The sequence below is a fragment of the Propithecus coquereli genome, unplaced genomic scaffold, assembly GCF_000956105.1.
Source record: "Propithecus coquereli isolate 6110/MARCELLA unplaced genomic scaffold, Pcoq_1.0 Scaffold307, whole genome shotgun sequence".
Taxonomy (NCBI): domain Eukaryota; kingdom Metazoa; phylum Chordata; class Mammalia; order Primates; family Indriidae; genus Propithecus; species Propithecus coquereli.
This window is the reverse complement of record NW_012148697.1, coordinates 3,123,553-3,145,423: the sequence shown is the minus strand read 5'-3', so window position 1 is coordinate 3,145,423 and position 21,871 is coordinate 3,123,553. Positions and strand designations below refer to the sequence as shown.

At 61.8% G+C, this 21,871-nt stretch overlaps 1 protein-coding gene across 10 annotated transcripts in view; it reads right to left on the bottom strand.

The window, feature by feature from the left end:
- Positions 1–21,670, bottom strand: part of BIN1 (bridging integrator 1) — a 53,294-nt gene extending 31,624 nt beyond the window's left edge. For 5 of the 10 annotated variants that reach the window (XM_012649923.1, XM_012649924.1, XM_012649925.1 and 2 more), the window contains exon 1: positions 21,218–21,670. In XM_012649923.1, coding sequence (XP_012505377.1) covers positions 21,218–21,301 — 84 coding nt within the window. In that variant the 5' untranslated portion in view covers positions 21,302–21,670. The remainder of the gene's footprint in view (positions 1–21,217) is intronic. The other 5 variants (XM_012649931.1, XM_012649922.1, XM_012649927.1 and 2 more) reach the window with 2 other exon arrangements.
- Positions 21,671–21,871: the final 201 nt, after the last annotated feature.

Here is a 21,871-nt window from a genome sequence, read left to right as displayed (position 1 = left end):
GGGTTTCCTCTCTCCTGGCCCCTCCCTCTGCACCCTCTCCCACGCGCAGCTCAGGTCAGCCAAGCTGGGGAACTGTGGCTGACAGCACAGAGCCAGCCTCCTGGGTCCTCTGCCCTGATGCTTAAGGGGCCCCTCCCAGGAAGACGGAGGGCAGGGTGGCCAGCTACAGGCCTCACCTGCCACCAGCTCTGAGTCTTTGCAGGGAGTTTGCTGGAGAGGCAAGAAACATCAGAGGAAACCCTGTACCGAGGCCAGGGTCCACGTGGGCACCGGGCAGGGGAAGGGGTGTGAGGCCCTCCGGCCTCTCCGTCCTGCCCCAGAGGCCACCCACTGTCTGGCCCTGGAGGCTGGGGCAGTGGTGGTGAAGGGGTGCCAGGGGAGTCTGGAGCTCCCGGGGCCAGAGTGGCCCAGCCCTGGGACAGTCCTGCAGACCCCACAGTCACCAGGCCCCAGCTCCCAAGCCCCTCAAGCTGCCCCTGCTCCCAGCAGGCAGGAGCCCCTCTCCTGGCTGCTGCTGGACCTTCCTGCCCTCCCCTGGAGACGAGTACCTGCGGCCCCTGTGATCGCCCAACCCTGGAGTGGCAGCCACCAACAGTCTAGGTGCCATCGGGAGCCACAGAAGCACCGACAAGAGGGCAGAGGGAGGAAGAGAGGTTCTGAGCCACCTTGCTGCACGCCCCTCTCAACTTCTTACTTTGAAAATATAAACCTCAAAAGAAGTTGAAAGGACAATACAAGGGACTGCCATCCACCCATCACCCGGAGTCACCAACCAATGGTCACCACTTGGCCACACCTGCTTTTCTCCATGTAAACAGTCTGGCTCACTGGTGTGTTTGTCCACCGATGGAAAGAAAGCTGCAGACATCAAGAGCCTTCACCCCCAAGCACCTCGCCCTAAACACTTCAGCACGTTTCCTAAGAACAAGATCATTCCCCTAAATCCCATAATACCATGAGCGCCCTCTGTACATCCAATGTGCGTTTACTATTATGCAATATACGGTCTATACTCAAATGCCCCTCGTTGTCCCCTGAAATGTCCCTTCCATCTGGGTGGCTTGTGTTTTGATCTGGGATCGAATCACGGCTCACACCGTGCTTTGGACTATCACAGCTCTCATCCCCTTTAATCCAGAATGTGTCCCCACATACCTAGGTATCAGTTTTGTTTATTTTTTGCCTCTCATGATACTGTCTTATTGTAACAGCACAGCCCAATCCCCTGGAGAATGCGCCACACTCCAGATCCACCTGATGTTTCCCTGCGACTGAGCTCGGCTGGGCGCTGCTCCGGCCAGGCTACTGCGAGCGGAGGTCAGGCCTCTGGCTGCACACGACAGACAGCCCGATGGCTGTGCTAAGCTCAGCCGCTCAGTCTGAGTTGTGTTTGCCAGATTTCTTGGAAACGAAGGTAACCTTTCTCTTGGTAACTAGTCATTTGCAGGGTGATTGAGCCCAACAACTGCTGTCCCAGTGCCTCTGGCCTCCATTAATGCTTTGCTACTCAACGCGGGGTCCACCAACCAGCCGCATGACAGTCATCTGAAAGCCTGACAGAGATGAAAAAAAATCTCGGACCTGCTGAACCACAGTCCTCACCTTAACCAGCCCCGCAGCGCGCTGCGTGCAGGCTGCAGTGCGAGCAGCCCGGCCTTCTCCTCGTGGCCAGAGCCCGCTGTCATCCAGCCTCCTCCCCGTGACCTGGCATTCTGCAGACGCACTCCTCCTGGTCTTGCCTTTGTGGGGAGGGCGGCAAGGGTACCCCATGCACTCAGGCCTTCGTTTCACATTCACTGCTGTTTCCGATGCTCGAAGGTCCCAAGCGGGACCAGGGGGAGATTTTGGACACGTCCCCCTTGGTCCCCAGGCACTACCACATGCTCCAGGCTCAGCCCAAGCACCACCTGGTGTCCTCAGTGGGCATTTAATCTTCAGCTTGTGCCTCGAGCTGCAGATTAGTGCCCCTACTTTAGAGATAAGAAAAGAAAGGCTGACACACTGAGGGATTCGGCCACACAGCTACGAAGGAGCAGAGCCAGGATTCTGTGGCTTTGTGGTGGCCGTGAACATGCGTGGCTCTGATCTGTCTGCTGCGGGAAGTGAGACAGACCACGCCAGCAGCTGCCCCTGGGCCGCTGACTGTGTTCAGGTGGAGGCCGCCCCGCCAGCGAGACCGCGCAAGCTCCAGGCAAGCTCCCTGCCTCCTCAGAGCCCAGTGAGCTCACACACACGGCAGCATGGCTCCGCCCCTCAGCATGGCAATGCCTCCCCCAGAGCCTGGCGCTTCCACTGGTGACAATTCAGGCCTGGCTGCAGACCAGAGCTGCTGCTGCACCCTTGGGTTAGGAGGGAAGGGCACCTAGGCCTGTGACCAAGGAGAAAGGGGCCAGAAAGAAGGGCCAGGCCTCCCTGGGAAAGCTGCAGAGCGCACCAGCTCCAGCTGTGGCCACAGACCCCCACCTGGGAGCACAGCCCAGGGTGCTGGGGGCTCGGTGCTGGAAGGCGGGTCCAGAACACACAGCAGAGTCCCGGCCAGTGAAAAACCTGCACCTGTCCGGCTTTGCCTTCCGACTCCCCAAAGGCACAATGACTTTTTAAAATTGATTGTTTAGTTGCCGGCCTTGGGCAAGAGCCAGGGAAGCATTCCGCCCCCAGGAGGCAGGAATGCCCCCCACTCTGCAGACCCCACAGGCACCAGCTCGGTGTGCACACACGCAGGCACCCCCAGATGTGAGTGACCCTCACACACCCTCTGGTCGCCCCTGGGCACAGTACGAATGTGGCAGGAACCATGAAGGAGCCACGGAGCTGGGCAAGGGGCAGAGCGGAGGCCAGGGGAAACTGTGGACGTAACCCAGGGTGAGGAGGGAGAGCCGGAGACAGAACCAGAGAAAGGGAAACCGACGGCGAGCCCAGGGCGGCGAGGGAAGGGCCCAGCACCTTGCAGGGAGCAGAGAGGAACTTCCCGCCCCAGCTCACACACTCAGGGCTGCCCCAAGAGGGGGACCCAGGCCGGGGCCTCAGTGACCTCCCTGGGGTCCCTCTGCACCCCGCTACCCCGGGCTAGCTCTGGGGGCCGTCTGTCAACATGGCTTCCCCACACTCTGGAGAGGACCCCTCCCCCTCAGATTCCTCCTCTCGGCCATACAAGGGCCCCTTGGTCCCAGCCAGGGAGGGCCTGGTACCTGCCCCCACACCCCCACCAAGCTCACGGTGCGAGGTGTGACCCCCAGGGAGCGCTCGGCCAAGGACTCACCTCCCGGGGGTCCCAGCACCCTCAACTCCCCTCACAGCTGGGCTGGAATCACCAGGCCACCCTGAGGTGGCAGATGTTCGCGACCTCTGAAAGATGAAGAAACTGAGGCTCAGGGAGGTCACTCAGCTAATGAGCGGCAGAGCCAGGACCCCAGCCCCATCAATTCCAAAGCCCAAACTCAACCTGTGAGTCGCCAGCTAGGGTGCACAGAAGCCCGGGAGGAGCAGGCAGTGTCTGGGGTTTCCTGCAGGAGATTCGCACTCCATCTTGCTGCATTCCGAAGACAGAAATGGCAAAGGAAACACTTCTGTGACGTGACCATACAGAGACAGCTTGTGGATCAGAATGCAAAATTTGCAAGGATTTTTGCAAGGAAATACAAAACTAGTAAAACATTTCCAGGGTGCTACTGACCACCTGAGGCTGGGCAGCCCCCTGCCCAGGACGCTCCCGGCCTCGCCCCCACAAGGCTATCTGTCCTTTTAACAAGTCCTTGTGCCCCAGAAGTTGCTGTGTTGACAGAGACGCACGCTGTTCTGTGGGCCTCTGGTAAGAACAGCTGACCGAGGAAGCCAACTGGCCTCTCTTGGGAGACTATCACTCTAAAATGATCATGTCCTTCCTCTTTTTAGTGATTTTTCCCTTTCCTTTGTGAAATACTGGGGGGAGCAAAAAGTGGTGTTCGGTTTTCATTCTTACATCCTTAACTGAATAAAAACTTGGCCACCAATGTCAGCCCCACAACAATGCCTCGAAATGTGACAGGCTGGTCAAAAATCCAGGTACCAAGAGCCTGGCTACCCTCCCAGCCCTGCCTAGCCTTGGGGGCCCTTTCTGGGCCCTTCCCTCATCAGACCCCCCTGGGCTGGCAGCATGACCCCACCCCGAGAAAGATGGGGGGAGGGAGAGGGAGCTAGGGTCTCCTCCTCCATGCCCACCTCTCCAGTGGGAAGGGAGGGCTCCGCCCCAGGGCAGGAGCATCCAGCTGCCTCCCATCCTCTCATCCTGCCCAGGGAGCCTGAAATTGCAGCCATCTCAGCAGATGAGCCAGTGGCCGGTGCAGGGGGCCATCTGGACCCCAGAGGAGAGGTCAGCGAGGTTGGGCTAGCTGAAGCCAGGGCAGGAGGCGACAGCACAGTGGGAGCCACTCCTCTGAGAAGGAGGTGTCCTGCAATGAGGAAACTGAGGCTCAAAAGGTCAGGGAAGCAACGAGCTAGGTTTGCACACGGCCCGTGGCTCCCAAAGAGAGGCTGACAAGCACCAGGGCTGTGGAGGGCTCCCCCTAGTCATGGCTGCTGTCCTCCCCTCAGGGACCACGCCAGGCTGAGCCCATCCTCAGAACCAGATATCCACCAGTGGGTAGAACGGTGTTGAGAAGGGTCAGGACCACCCAGACCACAAGGAAGCAGCCAGCCTCGCCCTGCCGGCCGTCCAACCCAGCAGCCTAAACTTCAGTGGAAGGAAGGAGCTTTTCGCAGCCTCCGGCCATGGGCCACGCTGCTGTCCCTTAGCAGCCCCAACTTGATTTTGCCCCTCTCAGCCCAGATCCAACGGCCCCTCCACAGTGAGGGGTCCCCCTCCCCCACTCCGGAGCCGGTGGCTGGGGTGGCTCATCTCTGATGCCCTCCTCAGCGCTGGCACTGGCCGAACATGCAGGGCCCCTCACAGCTCGGTGCCCAGAGAGGGGCACAAAGCACAGGGCAGGTGCAGAGCAAGGGCTGCCCAGCCGGATCCCACCCAGTGCGGTTCCTCCCCTGCACTCCCACCCCATGAGGCGCCGCTGTGCGCCTGGCCTGCTCTGTAAAGCAGCAGGACGGGAGCGGCTGGGGAGGGGAGTGGGTGCTGCTCCAGGGGGGAGCTCAGGGAGGGGACAGCTGAACAGAGACCTGATGAAGGAGCAAGGCACGGGCCGTGCGGAGGAAGAGGGTGCCAGACAGAGGACATGGCCAGTGCAAAGGCCCCGAGGTGGGACCAGGCTGGGGTGTCCACAGAATGGCAAGGCCAGTGTGGCCGAGAGGGGGTGAGAGGGCGGGTGCAGGATTAGGGGCCCTGAAACACCAGGTGCCAGGTTTCATGCTGAGCTCCTGCCATGATTCATCCATCAATCCCTCCATGACCTCATGAAGGAAATACTATTATATCCCCACTCTGCAGATGAGAAAACTGAGGCACTGCTGTAAAAACTCCCCAGGTCACATGGCCAGCCAGGGGGCAGCCAGGCTCCCAGCCCCGAGCTGGGCTCCAGAGGCGAAGGGCGGCAGCCACTGCACAAACCACCTCGGCAGCCAGGGCGTGGCCACGGAGCCCCGGGCCCCTCAAACCCAGCGTGGAATGGGGGACTGGGGAGCAGCCAGCCGTTCGGTCTGACTTGCAGCGTCACGAGGTCCCAGGCTGCTGTGTGGGGACGTGGGGAGAACAGAGAACAGTGGGGTAGGGGCCCATTGAGAGGGTGACTGCAGTGACCCACGCGAGAGGCCACACTGGGTTGGGCAAGGACAGCAAATGGTGAGAAGTGCTCAAAGATGGGGGCACCAAAAGGGGAGTGAAGGAGATTCTAGGTTTTGAGCAACTAGAAGGAAGGAGCTGTCATCACTCAATGACACCCCAAGGGGGACAAGAGGGGGATCCCCAAAGATGTCAGGGCGGGAGGTGGGGACACAATGGCCAGGAACCCTGGGGCACCCAGGACAGGCCCCAGTCGGGCGCCTGCTACACACCACTCCCCACCCACCTGCCCCTCAGTTCCTCCCACTCCAGGTAACCAGCTCGGGGTGGTGACCAGCTCAGGGCGTCTAGTCTGGACAGCTGGCCAGGGACCCCTTCTGCTGGGGACGCTGCCAGGGCAGGAGGCACAGGTAGCAGGCCCCAGCTGCACAGCCCTGGGCAGGTAACTTCACCTCTCTGGTCGGTTTAGTCTAATCGCAACATGGAGCCCCGAACTCCCTCAAGGGGCTTCGAGGAAGAAGTGTGACTGTGCAAGCAAGGGGGCCCGGCGGGCCGCTGCCCCGACCCTGCCCTGGGTGCCCCCGCCCAGCCCACACAGCCTCCCCGTCCTGCGCCCGGGCACCCGCCGCCACGGCTCACTGGCCTACCCGGCGTTCCTCGGGGGAGCAGACACCGCCACCCCTTCCTCTCCCAGACCAGGCTCCCCCCGGCAGCCTCCTCACCCACAGCTCTGCAAGGACCCCACCTGGGGGCCACTCTGCAAGCCCCCACCTCATTGCCTAAGGGAGCCCCCTTGGGAAAACGTAAATCCGTGAAAGGCTCATGGAAACCAACAGCAGCTGAGACTCTCAGCCAAAGGAGGCGGCCTCGGCGGACGGCCCACGCCCCCCTGTGCCAAGCCCACGCGGGGAGGGCGCGGCCATGGCATGTGAGGGACCCAGGGCGACCCTCTGGTCACTTTTGCCGAGCTGGGTGGGACCTGCTGAGGACAGCCTGTCTCCACATGCACACACCCCACCCTTGGCCCCAGCCCTCCACCCACCTGTCCCTCCACACAAGTGTGGGTGCTATTCTCAGCCCAGGCTCCAGGACGCTGGCCATAAACCGGGGTGGAATCTGCTCCTCCAGCCCACCCGCCTCCCACCCTCGTCACCTGCTTCTGCTTCCTGAGCTTGGTGGAGGAACAGCCTGTGCGGGGGAGGAGCAGCCCCGGCCAGGGCAGAGCTCAGGGCTGAGCCAGGGAGACAGCTCAAAGCCCGGCCAGGGGACGGTGAAGGCCCTGCCAGTACCTAACCAGCCTTGGGGCCAAGCCATGTCTGGGCCGGGGGGGAGGGCAGTTGGCCACAGGTGGCTGAGCACCCCCACAATCTGCATTAGGAAGCCCTGGCCCCCCAGCCACGGCTGGCCCTTCACATCACCTCCTCCAGGCAGCCTTCTCTGACTCCACCCCAGGCCCGAGGGGTGTTCCTCTGGGCTCACTGGGCCCTTTGTGTGTCTGCTCCTGTCCAAGAAGCTCGACCTAAATGTGCGACCTGGTTATTTATTCATTAATCAGAGTCCTCAGTTTCCACATCCGTGATGCTGGAGCTGTGAAATGGTGCCTACCAGGGATAAAATGTGTGTTTATTTAAACACATCACTGGTATTATTTTGGATATTACGGTTGTCATTTTTGTTATTCAAAGGAGTGACTGCACAGAGAGAGCTTCAAATAGCACTCACCCAGGCCCGCCCACCGACACACGGACAGACGGCCGCACCACGGTGGCACAGCAGCGGGCGGGGGCCCTCGCCCCACCCCGGGGCCCCTCCCAGGCCCTCCTCTGCCAGGTGTGGTGCCAAAGGGCTTCCCGGCCTCAGATGTGGACTGCCCACCAAACCCAATGCCTGCGAGGTGCCAAGGGACTCCCCACTCTGCAGACGGGTCAACAAAGGGCCGGGCTGGCTGGTTCCGGGTCCCCAGCACAGGAGGCTGGGCACCCCGCAGCCCAGGACAAGACCTGCCTACCCCATTTGGCCTCAGATGGCAGAAGCCCCGGCTGGAGGAGAGGTGACCTGAGAAGGGACAGGACAGATGAGGGAGGTGTGTGGCTGCCTTGCCCTGCCCTGCCCTGCCCTGCCCCTCCCCTGCCCCTATCCTACCCTGCCCTTCCCTGCCCCTGCCCTACCCTGACCTACCCTACTCTACCCTGCCCCTGGCCCTCTCCGGCCCCTTCTCTGCCCCGCCTGGCAGATGTGGAATGCTCAGGGGAGCAGAGGAGCTTTCCAGGCTTGCTCCTGCTAACCCTGCACCCTACCACACGAGTGCTGGCAGGGGAGTGGTCTGAGATAAAGGTGGAGAGCAAGGGGGAACTGAAGTGGGGGCCGGGGGAAGGCACTGTCCCCCAGCCCCCCATGCCAGAGGTCAGTGCACAGTGGGACAAGGCGGGGTGGGGAGGGGTGGGGAGGGGCTGGCCTAGCCCACCCCGACTGGCTGTGTAACTCCAGCAGGTGCCATCTTCCCCTGGCATGACTCAGGTCCTGCCGACCTCAGAGGGACGGGACGTCACAGGAGCGGCAGGGCTCAGAGGGACCGCCACCCCGAGCTCCTGCCACCCCTAGCTCAGCCCTCCAGCCTGGCAGTGGCCCGGGGCACTGCAGGGGCAGCCAGAAGCCCGTCACAGGCCTGCAGCCCAGGGCAGGTCACTGCCCTCCAGAGCGCAAAAGGCCCTTCCATCTCAGACTTCGCCCTCCTGCCTCACTGTCCCTCCCAGCACCCTCTTCATCAGGAGAACCGATTCGACAGTGACAGGAGCTGAGCTCAGAGCTACTGATCTCTTAAAGAAGAAAAAAAGACAAAATCCCAGGAACGAGACAAAGGTGAGAGCAGACAGAAGCAGATGGGCAAGGCCTGGGGTACGGCCCGGCAGACCCGCGCCCGGCTGCACCCAAAGCCTGGCCCCGCTCGGCCCGTCGGGGCTGAGAACGCAGCGCCCAGAGCGCGACCCGTGGGCTGAAGGAGGCAGCAGCCTCAGCAGCCCCTCTGCCCCCTCCGCCCTCCTGCCTGCCCCCCGGGCGGGTCGTGGCAACCAGACCCCTCTTCCCCACGGCGACCCCTCTCCTCCAAGGTCAGCCGCGACCCCAGAAAGGCCACTCGCCTCCTCCTCCCTTCTCCCTTAAAGACCCCTGAAGATTCCAGAGAGGCCCTTCCTGCGCAGCATGCAGCAGCCAAGGACATCTGAGCAGACAGCCCTGCTGAGCTCCCCTCGTCGGTGCAAGAGAGATCGCGGCCTGTCGTCCGCTCGCACGTCTACACCACTGTCCGCTCTTCATCAAACCTCGGCACAGAAACAGACAGTCTTCCCTGGGTCTTCGGCCTTCCCTTCTGAAGGCTCCCCTGCCACGCACGGCTTCGACGGGATATGCTTGTTATGCTTTCCGCTCGTGACCCCGACTTTCTCCCAGGATGTCCACCCTGACCCTCACGACAGGGAAGAGAGGTGTCACACACCTCCGCCCTGTAGCCTCTCTGGACAATCCCCTCCCCTCCCTTCCTCCCCCAGGGCCTCAGCCCCACCATCCGGATCCCAGGCTGGGCCTGGACTCCACCGCTGGAGGGGCAAGGCCTGGACTCGGGAGGGACGACCCCAGGGGCACACATGGAGGGCAGCGGTGCCGCTGAACCCCCGCGCCGGCCTCCAGTGTCCTCGTGTGTGAAATGGAGACACCTGTCCTCCCGTTCATTCCTCAGGACAACCCTCCCACGTAGGATATTACCCATTTCACGAACAGGAAAGCTGAGGCTCGAAGGAGAAAAGTAAGTTGCCTGAGGTCAAAGGAGTTATGAGGAGCAGAGCTGGGATTTGAACCTGGGCCATGAGACTCGAGACTGATGCTCCTTACCCCGGCCACGCTGCGTAAGGTGCCCTGCAGGGCCTTTCCCGCCCTCGTCCCCGGTCTGTCACTCCAATCCACCCGGCGTTGCGTGCCTGCTACGTGCCGGGCGCCACAACGCAGACACACGACGGGTCTGGCCTCCTGCCTTCAAGACTGGGGTCCAGCAGGCAGGACGGAAGCCAGAGAGTTCAATAACGACCATCCCTTCCATCACCCTCCCAGAGGAGGCACAGCAGGAGCACAAATCCCTCCTGCTGCTGCCTCTTCCCCCGCACGGCTCAGGCACACGCTCTGAGCACAGGAACGAGGCAGCCTCCCCTTTTGCGGGCGCAGCGGGCAGGGTGACCCGCAAGTGCGGTGGCACAAAGTCAGACGCCGGCATCAGGTTCTGTCCTCACCGCTGAGCACAGTCCCCCACGGTGCTGACTCAGCTCTCCAGCCAGGCCCTGCCCCCTACACCCGCTTCTCAGGGGGGGTCCGCAGTCCGCCTGCGCCAGGCCGGCCTGGAACCAGCCCCCACCTGGCCCACCAGGTCCAGGGTGGTGCTGCCCCCAAAGTCCTCAGGAAGGGCCCAGAGCTCCCCTCACTGGAGTCTCCCCCAGGCCCACAATCCACCCGCCGGGACAGGCTGGCCGGTCGGCTTGGGGAAGGTGGTGACATTCCAGCTCAGCCAAGCCTGCTTCCAGGACAGACTGCCTCACTGAGTCCTTGGGGGTACTGGGACACAATAAATAAACTCCTGGCTTAGTTTATATTTCAGAAAAAGAACATTTGGGTCCTGTCCCAGGTTCAGCAAATGCATCCAATTAATTGTGGATTCTGTTTCTCAGTTTAGGACAAGAGTCAGTGCATACTCCTGGCAATTAATTTGTCCTTAAGTCCCCTCCCAAACTGCTGACATCCCCTAGAATCCCCCCATCTCCTTCGTGGGAGGTGGGAGGTGGGAGGTGGGAGGTGGGAGGTGCAGCATCTGTGCCCAGCTCTCCCCACACGGGGGCTTCAGGGAGTGCAGGTCCGGCCAACTACATTCAAGTTCAATTCTGATCCTCTGGGGTCCCAGGTTGCCCCCCGCCTCCCTTGTGGGTGGCTGGGAAATCCTGGGCAGTGTAAAACCCCAAACACACACTGGGTGCTCCCTGACAGAGGCAGCCCCACACCGGTTTTCCCTGGAGGACAGGGAAGGGCTCCCATTTGCGCTTTAACAATACCTTCCAAGCTCCCCGTCCATTGCCCGGACTCAGCACCCGGGAAAGGCCAACCTGGGCCCAAGGCTGAGGCCCAGCAGGGAGGAAATCCCAGACCTTCTCTGAGCCTCAGCGTTCTCATCTGCCCAAGGGGACCATATTTCAGTCCTACCTACCTCCCAGGGCACAGAGAGAAACAAACGGGAAGCAGCGGTGTGATGGCTCCCGGTAAATCACAAAATGCAGAAGAGGTGAAAGAGGCCCTGCCCTCCTGACCCCGAGCAGGACCAGCGGCGGCCGGGATCCCTCGCGGGGGCTGAAGTTCACCTGACTTCTCTGAGAGGGCAGCCTCAGCCTCCCCAGTTCCCAGATGGGCACACTGAGGCTGGTGGCCAGGCCGGGGTGCGAGCCGGGTCAAAGACTGTGCTCTTCTGCTACCTACCAGGCTCCTCCAGTGAGTGAATGAATGAATGAACAGTGGGAGACCCCTCCCTTTCCCCCAGCTCTGTGCCCCTCATCTGCCCCCTCAAACCGCAGCCCCACCGGCACCCTCTGCCTTCTTTCCACCCCATTCAGTCAGGGTCTGGTCAGAGGATCTCGGACGTCCCCCTCGGGAGGTGAGAAGGTGAGACCACCACCTCTTCCTTTAGCCTTTTCAGCCTAGACAGGAAAAAAAGAAGGCGGGGCGGGGGGCGGGGAGTACGTCGCAGTTCAACTTCAAGATACCTGTCACAAGCACAGACAAGCTCAAAACACAAAAGCCAAGACATCTGCGCCTGTGGGCCAGCAGGGCTTCCCCGAGACGCTCCCTGGGAAAGAGCCCACACCTCAGCCCACCCGGGCCCGCACTGCACCGTGCGCTTCCCCTTCACGTCCTCCCGGAGCCCGCACAAGCCTTCAGGGCCGGAACTCTTGGCACCCCATTTACAGAGGCAAAAACGGGGGCTCAGAGAGGGTGAGCAACTTGCCCAGGGTCACAGAGCAGGGGAGTGGCTGTAGGGGTGAATTCCTTCCTTTCTCTGAGGGTTAAATGCCCCTGAAGTTTCTTCTTCCCTTTCCCCCATTCGGTCTCTCCTCTCCCCTTGCTCACCCACCAGTGGTCCCGGGGTCATTTCAGTGCCCAATCCCCTGTCACCCACATCTGGCCCCCAACATGGCCAAGGGGTGGGAAGCAGGGGGGCCCTTGAGGGGTCTCCCCCAGCCCAGGCCTCTCTGCACCAGGTCGGTCCCCAGGGCCCAACGGCGGGCGCAGGCTCACCCTGCTCAGGCATCTTGGCCACAGCCCCAGGGAGAAGGCAAGCTGAGCAAAGGGTCCAAAGAAAGTAGCAGCAGCTGTTGGAAAAAGGGGCCAGGCTGGCAAAGGCTCTGCTGTCACCCCATCGCTGCCAGCCCTAAAGTCCCAGCAACGCTCCTCCAGACACAGGCCTAGTGGAAACCTGCCCCCACCTCCATCCACACACCAGCGACTATGTCGCCATTAGTGTTACTGTGCCCACTCCCCACCTAGCGGCCTGTATCTGGAGCCAGGGTCCCCACAGCCAACAGGACCGCTCTACCTCGGAGGACCCTCCCTGGCTCTGGCCCAGGAGCAAAGAGACACCCCCTCCCATGGCCATCTGGGTCAAGGTCCTGGGTTAGCCCTCCGGGCAACAGCTCCGCAGGTCCAGCAGTGTCAGCCCCTCCTCGTGTCACTCTGGGCCCTGAAGCAGACAGAGACACAGGTGTGTGTGTGACGGGGCAGGCGCAGGATGTTGTCCACCAGCCCTTCCAGCATCAGGTGTCGCTGGCCCCTATGACCCAGCCCTGACTGGGGTGCACTCCAGGACCGCAGCCTGAGCCCCAGCCTGTATCCCTGTGTCCCCCTGGGCATGGCTGGATTTTAACCTGGCCGAGGCCACTCCCTCCAGGGACTCGGGGCTCGTCCCCTCACTCCCGGCCCAGGACGGTAAGACACTGAGTCCTTGGCTGAGGCCAGACTGGGGGTCGGAAGAGTTCAGGCAACATCAGGGGAGGTGCAGAGCCCAGGGACCACAGGGAACTTGGCCTCTTGCAGAGGCCACAGGCAACATCTGGGCCGGGCCTGCACCCATCTTCTCAGATTCAGACCTAATCCCACCTGCCACACATTCACACACTGTCCAGCCACCCTGAACAGCCGCCACGGCCAGAATTATCTCTCCCCCACCCCATGACCTGCCTCCTTTGCCCTCTGCACTTAGCTCAGGTGCCACCTCCTCCAGGGAGCCTTCCCAGACTGCTGAGGCCTAAAGGACAACACCTCAAGGCGCCAGTGCCTGCCCCACCCCCAGTCCTGGGCTTGGCCCTGTGTGTGCGGCTGGGAGCTCCTTGAGAGCAAGGGCAGGTTTCTCCTCTCAGCACCTCAGCACCCTGGCCCACAACCGCAGGCCGCAGACGAGAATGACTAAGGGTGTAAGTGAGAAGGCAGCACAGCCTCTACCCCTGTGTGAGCTTCAGGCTCCTCAGGGGACCTGATTCCGTGTAAGAAGTTGGCCCATGTAAAACAAGGACCGTATTTCCGGAGCCAGCGGGGTTGCCCCTGCAAAGGTGCCCTGGGGGCTCAGAGGAGGGGAGGCCTGCAGCGCCCCGGAAGGCCTGAGTCTCTGCGAGGCCCCAGCAGGAGGAATCCTCTCCCCGCCCAGTGCTGTGGCGGCTGCCGCCTGCGGCCGCCCACTCACTCCCACGATGGCCGGCTCAGCCGCCAAGACGCTGCAGCCTCATGCTGCAGAGGGGAACCGTCTGCAGCCCCGTGGCCCCTCCAGGGGGGTGGTGGTGGCCGAGTGCTATGGGCACAGCATGGGGGCACCAGTCCTCAGCACCCCAAAGCCGCTGTCCCCCCAGCTCCAAGGCCTGAACCTCCCCGCCCTGTGCTGTGACCCCAATCCCACCCCATCTGCTGCTGCGCTCGGATCTGGGTCAGTGACTGGGGCCCAAGGTGCAGGCCCAGGAAGCAGAGGGGAGAGGGTTGGCAAAGAGCCAGCGAAGCCTGAGAGCAGCAGCTCCCTGGCCCTGACAGGGACCTCTCTGGGCCAGCAAATCACAACGACCCCCTCGGCTGGCGCTCTCCAGTACCTCTGCCGCCTGAAAGCTTCTCTCACGGGATACCCTCTGCAGAGGGCTGAGGCCAAGCTGTATGTGGCATCTGGCCTAAAACCAGGCAGGACTCCCCGGCAGGGCCCCGGCCAACCACAAGAACCCCGTCACTGGGCACCAAGTGCTACAGCACTGGCTCAGGCTAGGCCCCACCACGGCCCTAAGCAGTTCACGCATCACTTCCCCGAGGAGAAGGTGGTGTGGCCTGGGGCAGGGTGGGATCTGCATCCTGCAGTCACAGCCATCTCTCTCCCTCCCACCCTGCACCCTGAGACCCGGGGAGCCTCCGGGGCCTCTGCCAGCCATCAGCACTGTCTCCCGCTGCCTGAAGGACCCGCACATCCAGGCATGCAACAAATATGCACAGAGCACCTACTGTGTGCCAAGGTGAGGTGGAAGATGCCACGGTGACCACAGCAGGCAGAGCCCAGCTCTGGCGGAGCAGAAACGTGTGGGCCTGCCTCAAGCCTTGAGCCGGGCCACAGGGGTGGCAGCCATGTGCCCAGAACATGGGACGCCACACCAGGAAAAGTATTCCATGCACACATGGGGTCAGCCGCATGGCTATTTTCTCCCCAAGAACAATAAAAAAACAACTGGTATTACCATGATTGTATAAAAGAAACATTGTAGCAATGACAAAAACAAAAGTGGACAGGATACAATCTCAGAACAAGGAGCGTTCCTTCAGATGGAATAAATTGGATGTGGCTTTTATTACTCGGGAAAAACCCCACACCACAGGGTCCTGTCTGTCTTCATTTGCATGCAAATCCCTGTCTCTGGACTTGCATCTGGAAACCCCAGGCCTTCCCATGGCCCCAGACTCCACCACACACCCCAAAGTGTAGGCCTAGATCCCAAGCGGAGCTGGGGAGCAGACAGGGGCTCCAAATCTTGTTTAATCAGGGACAGTCCTAGGGACCAAAGTCTGTCACCGCGATGCCCTTCACCGTGAGGTCTTTGGTGGGGGAGGCACGCTCCCTCTCATTTGCTTGTCTCCAGGCTTTTCCCCAGGCCACCCCACCTACTGACCACAAGGGAGGTGGGCTAGTCACCCACCACTTGAGCCTCAGTTTCCTCCTTTGCTGGATGGGACCCAGTGCCCTCACCTGTTTGCAGTGACAGGGCGCGAGGCAGGTATGTGGTGAAACTACGCTATTATTAAGTCAATATCTGGCAAAGGCTTCCCTCGGGGCAGGAAGAGCCTGCCTTTCTCCGCTCAGCTCCCTAGCACTGACCCGGGTCAGCCCTTGGCATGTCCATGACCTTGTGGCCTCTTTAGGAGACGGCGCCTCTCGGGGAAGCCAGCATCCTGGGTGCCAGCCCCCAACGAGGCGCGTGCCCTCCACAGCAGAACAGCAACAGGCTAACTCCTGCTAGTGAGTTCAGGTGGGAGCAGGCCTGGCGCCCCCCGGGCTGGCAGCCCCCCTGCACGCTCCCACTTCACAACAGCCCCAGTGGCAGCAATCACTGCCCCTATTTCAGACGGGGAAACTGAGGCTCGGAGAAGTAAGTGTGACTTGCCCAAGGGTAGGAATGTGTGGGGAAGGACCCAGACCCAGCTCTCCAGAGCCTTCCTGGGCTCCACGACACCACATGGCTGCCAGGCATGAAAATCTTACAAGTGACCGCCCCAGTCCAGGCCACCTTTCGTGCCTTCCTCCTCTTTCCTCTCTTTTAGCAGCTCCTCCAACCTCCCCCATCCTACCTCCTGGGCAGGAGCCGCCCCGGCCCGCCTGGCCCTGCACAAACCCCCACCGAAGCTGCACGTCTGCCCAGGCCTGCCCTCTGTCAGTGTGAAACTGATATCCTTTTCTTTGCACTTTTAACCCCAAAAGGAGACTTGCCAAAGAGGTGGCTTTAGGAAAACACCACATACCAGGGTGGCATCCAACAGGAGACCAGAGCTGCCCACCAGCCTGGATCCTCCCGCTGTGTGAGCACCTGCACCACCACCCACACCTGAGTCTTCACACCAGCGCCGGTCCCACGCAGGACGCGCCCAGCCAGTCTCCACTGAGGAAACTAAAAGGCCACCTCCTGCTTCCCTGCTCTTGCAACTACCTGCCACCGCGGCTGTCGGCTTCCCACTGTCTCCCGCAGCGCGAATGTCAGCTCCGGGAGGGCAGGGGCTTGGTTTTGCTCCCCCTGTGGCCCCAGTCCCTAGAACAGTGCCCAGGGAAGGGTGGGCCCTGGATATCGGCTGCATGGATAAGTGAATGAATAAGCAAACCCCAGTATCACTTTACTGATGGTGAAAAGGAAAGCCCAGGCATGGGGAAAAAACTTACACAGGGTCACGGAGTTTATGTGCAGGAGTCAAGACTCACTCCAAGACTATCTGATTCCTGGGTCCAAGCCCTCCACCCCTGTACACACCACACACACATACACTGTAGTCACCGCCCCGGGACTGTGACAACATCATAAGCCTGATCAGCTCCAGGCTCAGCAGGGATTAGCTGTCTATAGAGGCCTGTAATGGACACTCCCAGGGACAGGACTGGGAAGAGGGGCCGTGGGAGGGAGGGCTTCCTGGGCAGGCTGATGTCAGTTCTGCCCAGAGCCGGCATTTAGTGAGCACTTGCTATGTGCCAGGCACCTGTTGGAGGCTTTACTTTTCACAACACACATGTGAAGAGGAACCATTATTACCCCCATTTTATACCTGAAGAAACGGGGCTCAAGAAGGTCCCCCAGCCAGTCAAGGGACCCCGGAGCCCTCGAGCTCCCTGCCGTCCCTCCTGTAGCCATGTGAGGACAGAGGGCCTCACGTGGGGGGTAGGACTCAGGGGTTCTGGAGCCTCATGGACAGGAGCACCCTCCTCACTCCATCCAATCTCACGGCTTGTAAGGAACCAGCTGGGCCGACACTGCCGAGTCCAGGGTCAAGGGCCTGCTCAGATGCCAGGTGGGAAGGGAACTCTGATGGGCCGATCTGTGATGAAGGGACAGAGAAGAGTTCAAGCCTTTTCTGAGCATCCCTGGGGTACATGGATTTCCCCGGTGCTCACGACTTCATAAAACTGGCCCGAATCTACTGCCCAGCCACCCCTTGTCTTCAGGGACCCAGCATCCTCAGTGTCCTCACGGCACCCTCACCCTGGCCCACTCCTGTGCCTCCTGGAACACCTTCTCCTTCCCTGTGCCTGGGACCCCTGCCATAAGCCACCGGTCCGTACTGAAGCCAGCCAGGGCCCTTGGGGGCTTGGGGAAGTCTGGAGGCCATGCTTCCAACCTCCCCAGGCCTTAGCCAAATGCCACGGAGCCCCAAACACACCCGGCCCATCCAGAGAGGATACCCACGCAGAAGCCCCCTCCAGCGGGTGAGATGAACCATCCTCATAAGTAACTCTGGCTCAGGGAGAAGGGCTCCAAGACTGGAGAGCTGCGGGAAAAGCCTGCGCGAGCTCAGAGGGACGAGGCCCACAGCAGGGAGGTGCAGAGAGAGAGAGGAAAAGGCAAGATGGCTGGCGGGCAGGGAACAGGGAAGGGCCTCAGACACGCAAGGACAGAGATGGACCCCAAGAAAGAACAGCAGGAATTACGGGTAGAGGGTGACAGCGTAGGCCTTGGGCCTGGGAAGGGGCAGGGCCCCTGCAAAGTCAGTGGCCCAAGTGGGAGGAGCTCAGGGCCTCTGGGTGGGCTTCCAGCTCCATCACCCAGATGGCCCCAGATGCCTCTTCTGTTAAAGGGGACACATGCACCCACTCTGGGGTGTAGCATGGCTATTCTTAAGGTTGCTGTGAGGAAGACAACCTTGGTGTCCAGGCCTGGCCCCTACTGAGGAGGCTAAGGTGGCTACTGCGCCAGGAGACCTTGACCACACAGATGAGCATAGTGCAATATATGGCAGTGCATCCGGGTCCTAGCAATCACCACCATCACACTCTCCTTTAGTAAGCACCTACCCGGCATGCCAGCGCGGTGCTGTGCACTGACAGCCTGGGCCCTCCCTGCTCCCAGCTGGCCCTCCCCACTGTCCAGCCTGCACCCCTCCCAGCAGGCTCAGGGCCAGCCAGAAGGATGGACGGGGTGCACACTCCCACCCCCGCCAGGGCCTTCCTCCCATGCTCTTCACCAGCCCCGCTCCGCCAGAGCAAGGTCCAGCCTCCCACTTCACGAGGACCCTCGGGCAGTGGGCTTCAAGGGTTGGTGGGCCAGATCCCACCCCCTACCCAACTGTCCTTCTTCCCAGCCACCCATCCCCCAAGGGGCCCAGCCGGCCAACCTCTAATCCTCTCAGTCATCTGACCCAGGCTCCACCCTAAATTGGCTTTGCCCAGCCACCCTTCTGAGGCCCAAAAATGGACACAGTCATTTATAGAGGGTCCGACAAGCCAAACGCAATGGGAAGATGACCTCATGGCACCCACAGGCCTAAGCTCCAGGCGCGTGTGTGGTGTGTACAGGGGTGGAGGGCTTGGACCCAGGAATCAGATAGTCTTGGAGTGAGTCTTGACTCCTGCACATAAACTCCTCAGGCACTCTGGGTGCAGCAGCTAGGGGCCAGCAGCACTGGTGCTTCCACACCAGGCCAGAGGCCACCAGACCTTACAAGACCAAGCTCTACGCAGGCCAGAGTCACAGGCACCCTGCCTGAGACAGCATCTGGGGGCTCAGGCCAGGACGAGGCACCAGGCAAGTGTCCAGGCAGGATCTGATGAACGAGGGAAGGCACAGGAGCACACAGCGCAAATCAGGCAAATCAGCGCACCCATCGGCCTGCGTCAGGACTCCCAAGCCAAGCCACCTAACACCCTTGTTTGCTCATAAACATTCACGAAGACCCTACTGGGGCCAGGTGAATGATGCTGGTGCACATACATGGGCCTGCCCTGCCCTCGGGGAGCACCCAGACCAGTGGAGGAGACAGGCAGGTCAATAACCCAAGATCCATGAACAGGCAGAGGAGAGGCAGCTTGGGGACCCCACGGTGCCCCCCACTCCAGAGGACAGGCTGCCCTTGACCTCACTGTCACCCTTGGAATCTGGATGTTTGGGCTGAGAAGACATGTGGGAAGACTGGGGGAGAAGCAGAGAGGAGGGCAGATGGGAGCCCTTCGTCCTAGACCAGTACTCTCTAGGCCCTTCTATCACAGCTCCTGCTGTCCTCGGTCAGGATAGCCACTGGGAAACTGGAACTGCCTCATTACTCACTGATTTAACTGAGGCAAGGTAGGGACAATGGCAGGTCTGCCTACTGTGAGCCACTAGGTTCCGGTCCCATTGACAAGGGGTACTGAACACCACCCAAAGATACTGTGTAGCAGCACCCAGGCTGTGACACAGACTCTGTGTGGCGGGAAGGCAGACAGGAGAGGTTGTTGTGGGTTAAGGCACGGAGCTTTCTGGAAGCAGGGCCTGCCGCTGGGCCAAGAAGGGAAGGGAAAGCCACTTTCAGAGACTTAGCCAGGAGCCTTGGCTTCTGATGGGGGAGGGTCCCTAACTAGTCTCCAGCAGGCAGAGAGCAGCTGCAGCACTAAGCAACTCCAGTCCCATAAAGCCCAGGCTTGGGCAAGGCCAGCCGTTGGCCAAGACCAGCATCCATAGCTGACCAGCTGTCAGCCAACTGTGCACGGCCACAGAACAGCGCTGAGAGAGAGGGCTAGCAGCTCAGTGGGTCAGTGACTGCCCCTAGAATTACATCAAAGATGCTTCTGCAGAGAAAAGGCAGCCAGGGCAAAGGGGACACACCAAGAGCAAAGGGGAGCCAGGAAGGAGCCAGACACCAGTAGGGTGGGGGCAGGGGATCTGTCTCAGCGAACCCAGGGCTTCCCATTCATCTCCCTGGCTCCTTAGGGGAAGGCAGCAGCCTCAGGCCCCAGATGGATTATCCTGTCATGGGGATGAGGAGGGGCAAGGGTACCTACATCTGTGCTGCCACCCCCCTAACCTGCGTGATTCAAGTCTCCCCAGTCCCCAACCAGCTATTCCTGGGGGCTCTAATTCCTCCTCCTCCTCCTCCTCCTCTCCTAGGGTGCAGGGCGGGCAAGCTGGGTCTGGCCAGACCTGGAGCTTGGCTGAGGGCCCTTCCCTCAATGTACACCCACCCACCTCCCTAGCCAGGACCCACACGGATAAGCAGTAGGACTCTGAGGGAGGTGCAAGGGAAGCTCTAGCCGCCCCCCCCCCCGCATGTCACGTGGCTGCATCCTTAGGGAGCCCCCAGGTCCCAGCTGCAAAAGTCATTGTTTATAACAACCACAAGGCCTGGCAGGGAAAGGCCGGCCTGCCCCTAGGTCCCCATCCAGTGGGCGGCCCTGCCGAGGGGTTGCAGAGGGGTCAGGCCCCACCGCGCAGCACTGGGGGCCCACCAGGGCAGAAACACGGATTCTGCAATCTCAGATTTCAGAGTCGGAGTCGGCAGGGGAAGTGGCGTCAGCAGCTGGCGTGATCCAATTCAATAAACCAGAGGTGGCTTGGGGCAGAAAGCGGACAGGGGCAGACCCCCGCCCCCAACCCCTGCATTTCCTGCACATTCAGGGTGCCCGGGGAAGACCGACTCCATCCCCTACTCCAGCCAGTCGCTCTCCAGCAGGAGGGCTCGGGTTTCCTGCGGTGCCCTCTGCGCCCCTCCTCCAGGCCGGCTCCCCACCAGGGCCATGGGCCCCCAAAGCCAGTGCCGTTACCCCCTTCTCAGCCAGCAAAAATGCTAAGCCCCTGCTGGGATGAGGGCACCTCCTCAAGGGGTGCGCAGCCCTCTGCTCTGGCGGGCCGGCCGGAGCCTCCAGGCCGCAGGCACCGCTCGGGAAAGGAAACCAGATCCCTCCTTCAGCCCGCGGTGAACAGCAGCGGAGAGGCGGTGGGAAGGAGGGAACAGCGGGTGCCGGTGCGGGAAGCCGCCTCGGGAGTCCGGGGTTGGAGTGGCCCGGGGACGGAGGGACAGACTCTGTCGCTCCCCAAGCGCCGGCACCGCCCGGATTGCCTGGGGCCTGGAGAGCTGGGGTCGCCACCTGGCCTCCTGGCCTCCCAGCCTCCGGCCCTCGGCCTCCAAAGGGGGGGTGAGCCTGGACCGCGCCCCAAGACCCCGGAGCGTGGGCCGCCACTTCTCTGCAGACGAGCGACGAAGGTACAAAGCGGCCAGACGAAGGGAGCGAGGGGACAGCGGCGCCCTCTCCTGACCCAGCCGGGGGTGGAAAGACAGAGGACGAGGACTCCAGGGACACGGGGGCGGCGGGGGGGTCGGGGGGGCAGCCTGTGGTTTCCTCCAAGCCTTCGGAAGCTCTCGTCTGGAGGTGACAGCGCCTAACCCCGGGTGAGGACCGGCCCCCGGGGACAGAGGGTGGAGGGACGAGTGGCGGGGATGGCGCGGCGGCTGGGGCTCCGACTCGCTCACCTTCTCCTGCGCGCGAGTGAGCTTCTTTTGCACGTTGCTGGCGATCTTTCCTGCCGTCACCCCCTTGCTGCCCATCTCGGCCATCGCGGCGCTGGCCTCGCCCGGTGGCGGGCGCCGATCTCGCGCGGGGAGGCTGCGCGCCGCGCTCCCAGCCCCCAGCCCCGCCGCGCGTCCAGCCCGGCTCCCTCTCCACGCCGCGCACCACACGGTGGAGCCAACTGGCGGAGGCGGAGCGTGCGCCCGGCCGGCGAGCGAGCGAGCTACGCGCGGACGGAGCGAGGGGGAGGGACGAGGGGGCCGGGCCTCGGGCAGCGGTCAGCGCCCCCGCCCGCCCCCTCCGGACGAGGCACTGCCTTTTAAAGGGCCACTTTGGGCGCCGGGACCGCAAGGCCCGCGAGAAGGGAGGGGCACGCGCGGGCGCTTGAGGCTGCGTGGCGAGGGACACCCCGGACGCTCGGGCGACACCGCCCAGGGGCGGGACTAACACGACTGTCCTGGGTCCAGCGCCGCTGCGGACCTGGCGCCTTGGTGTCCCTCCCAAGCAGTTGATATCCTGCCACCCAGGAAAGGAGGCCAGGCGGAGGAGAGGGGTGCTTGCGAAAATCAAAGATTAAAGTGTGCGGTTGGTGCGCGGCCCTGTATGGAGGAGCCCGG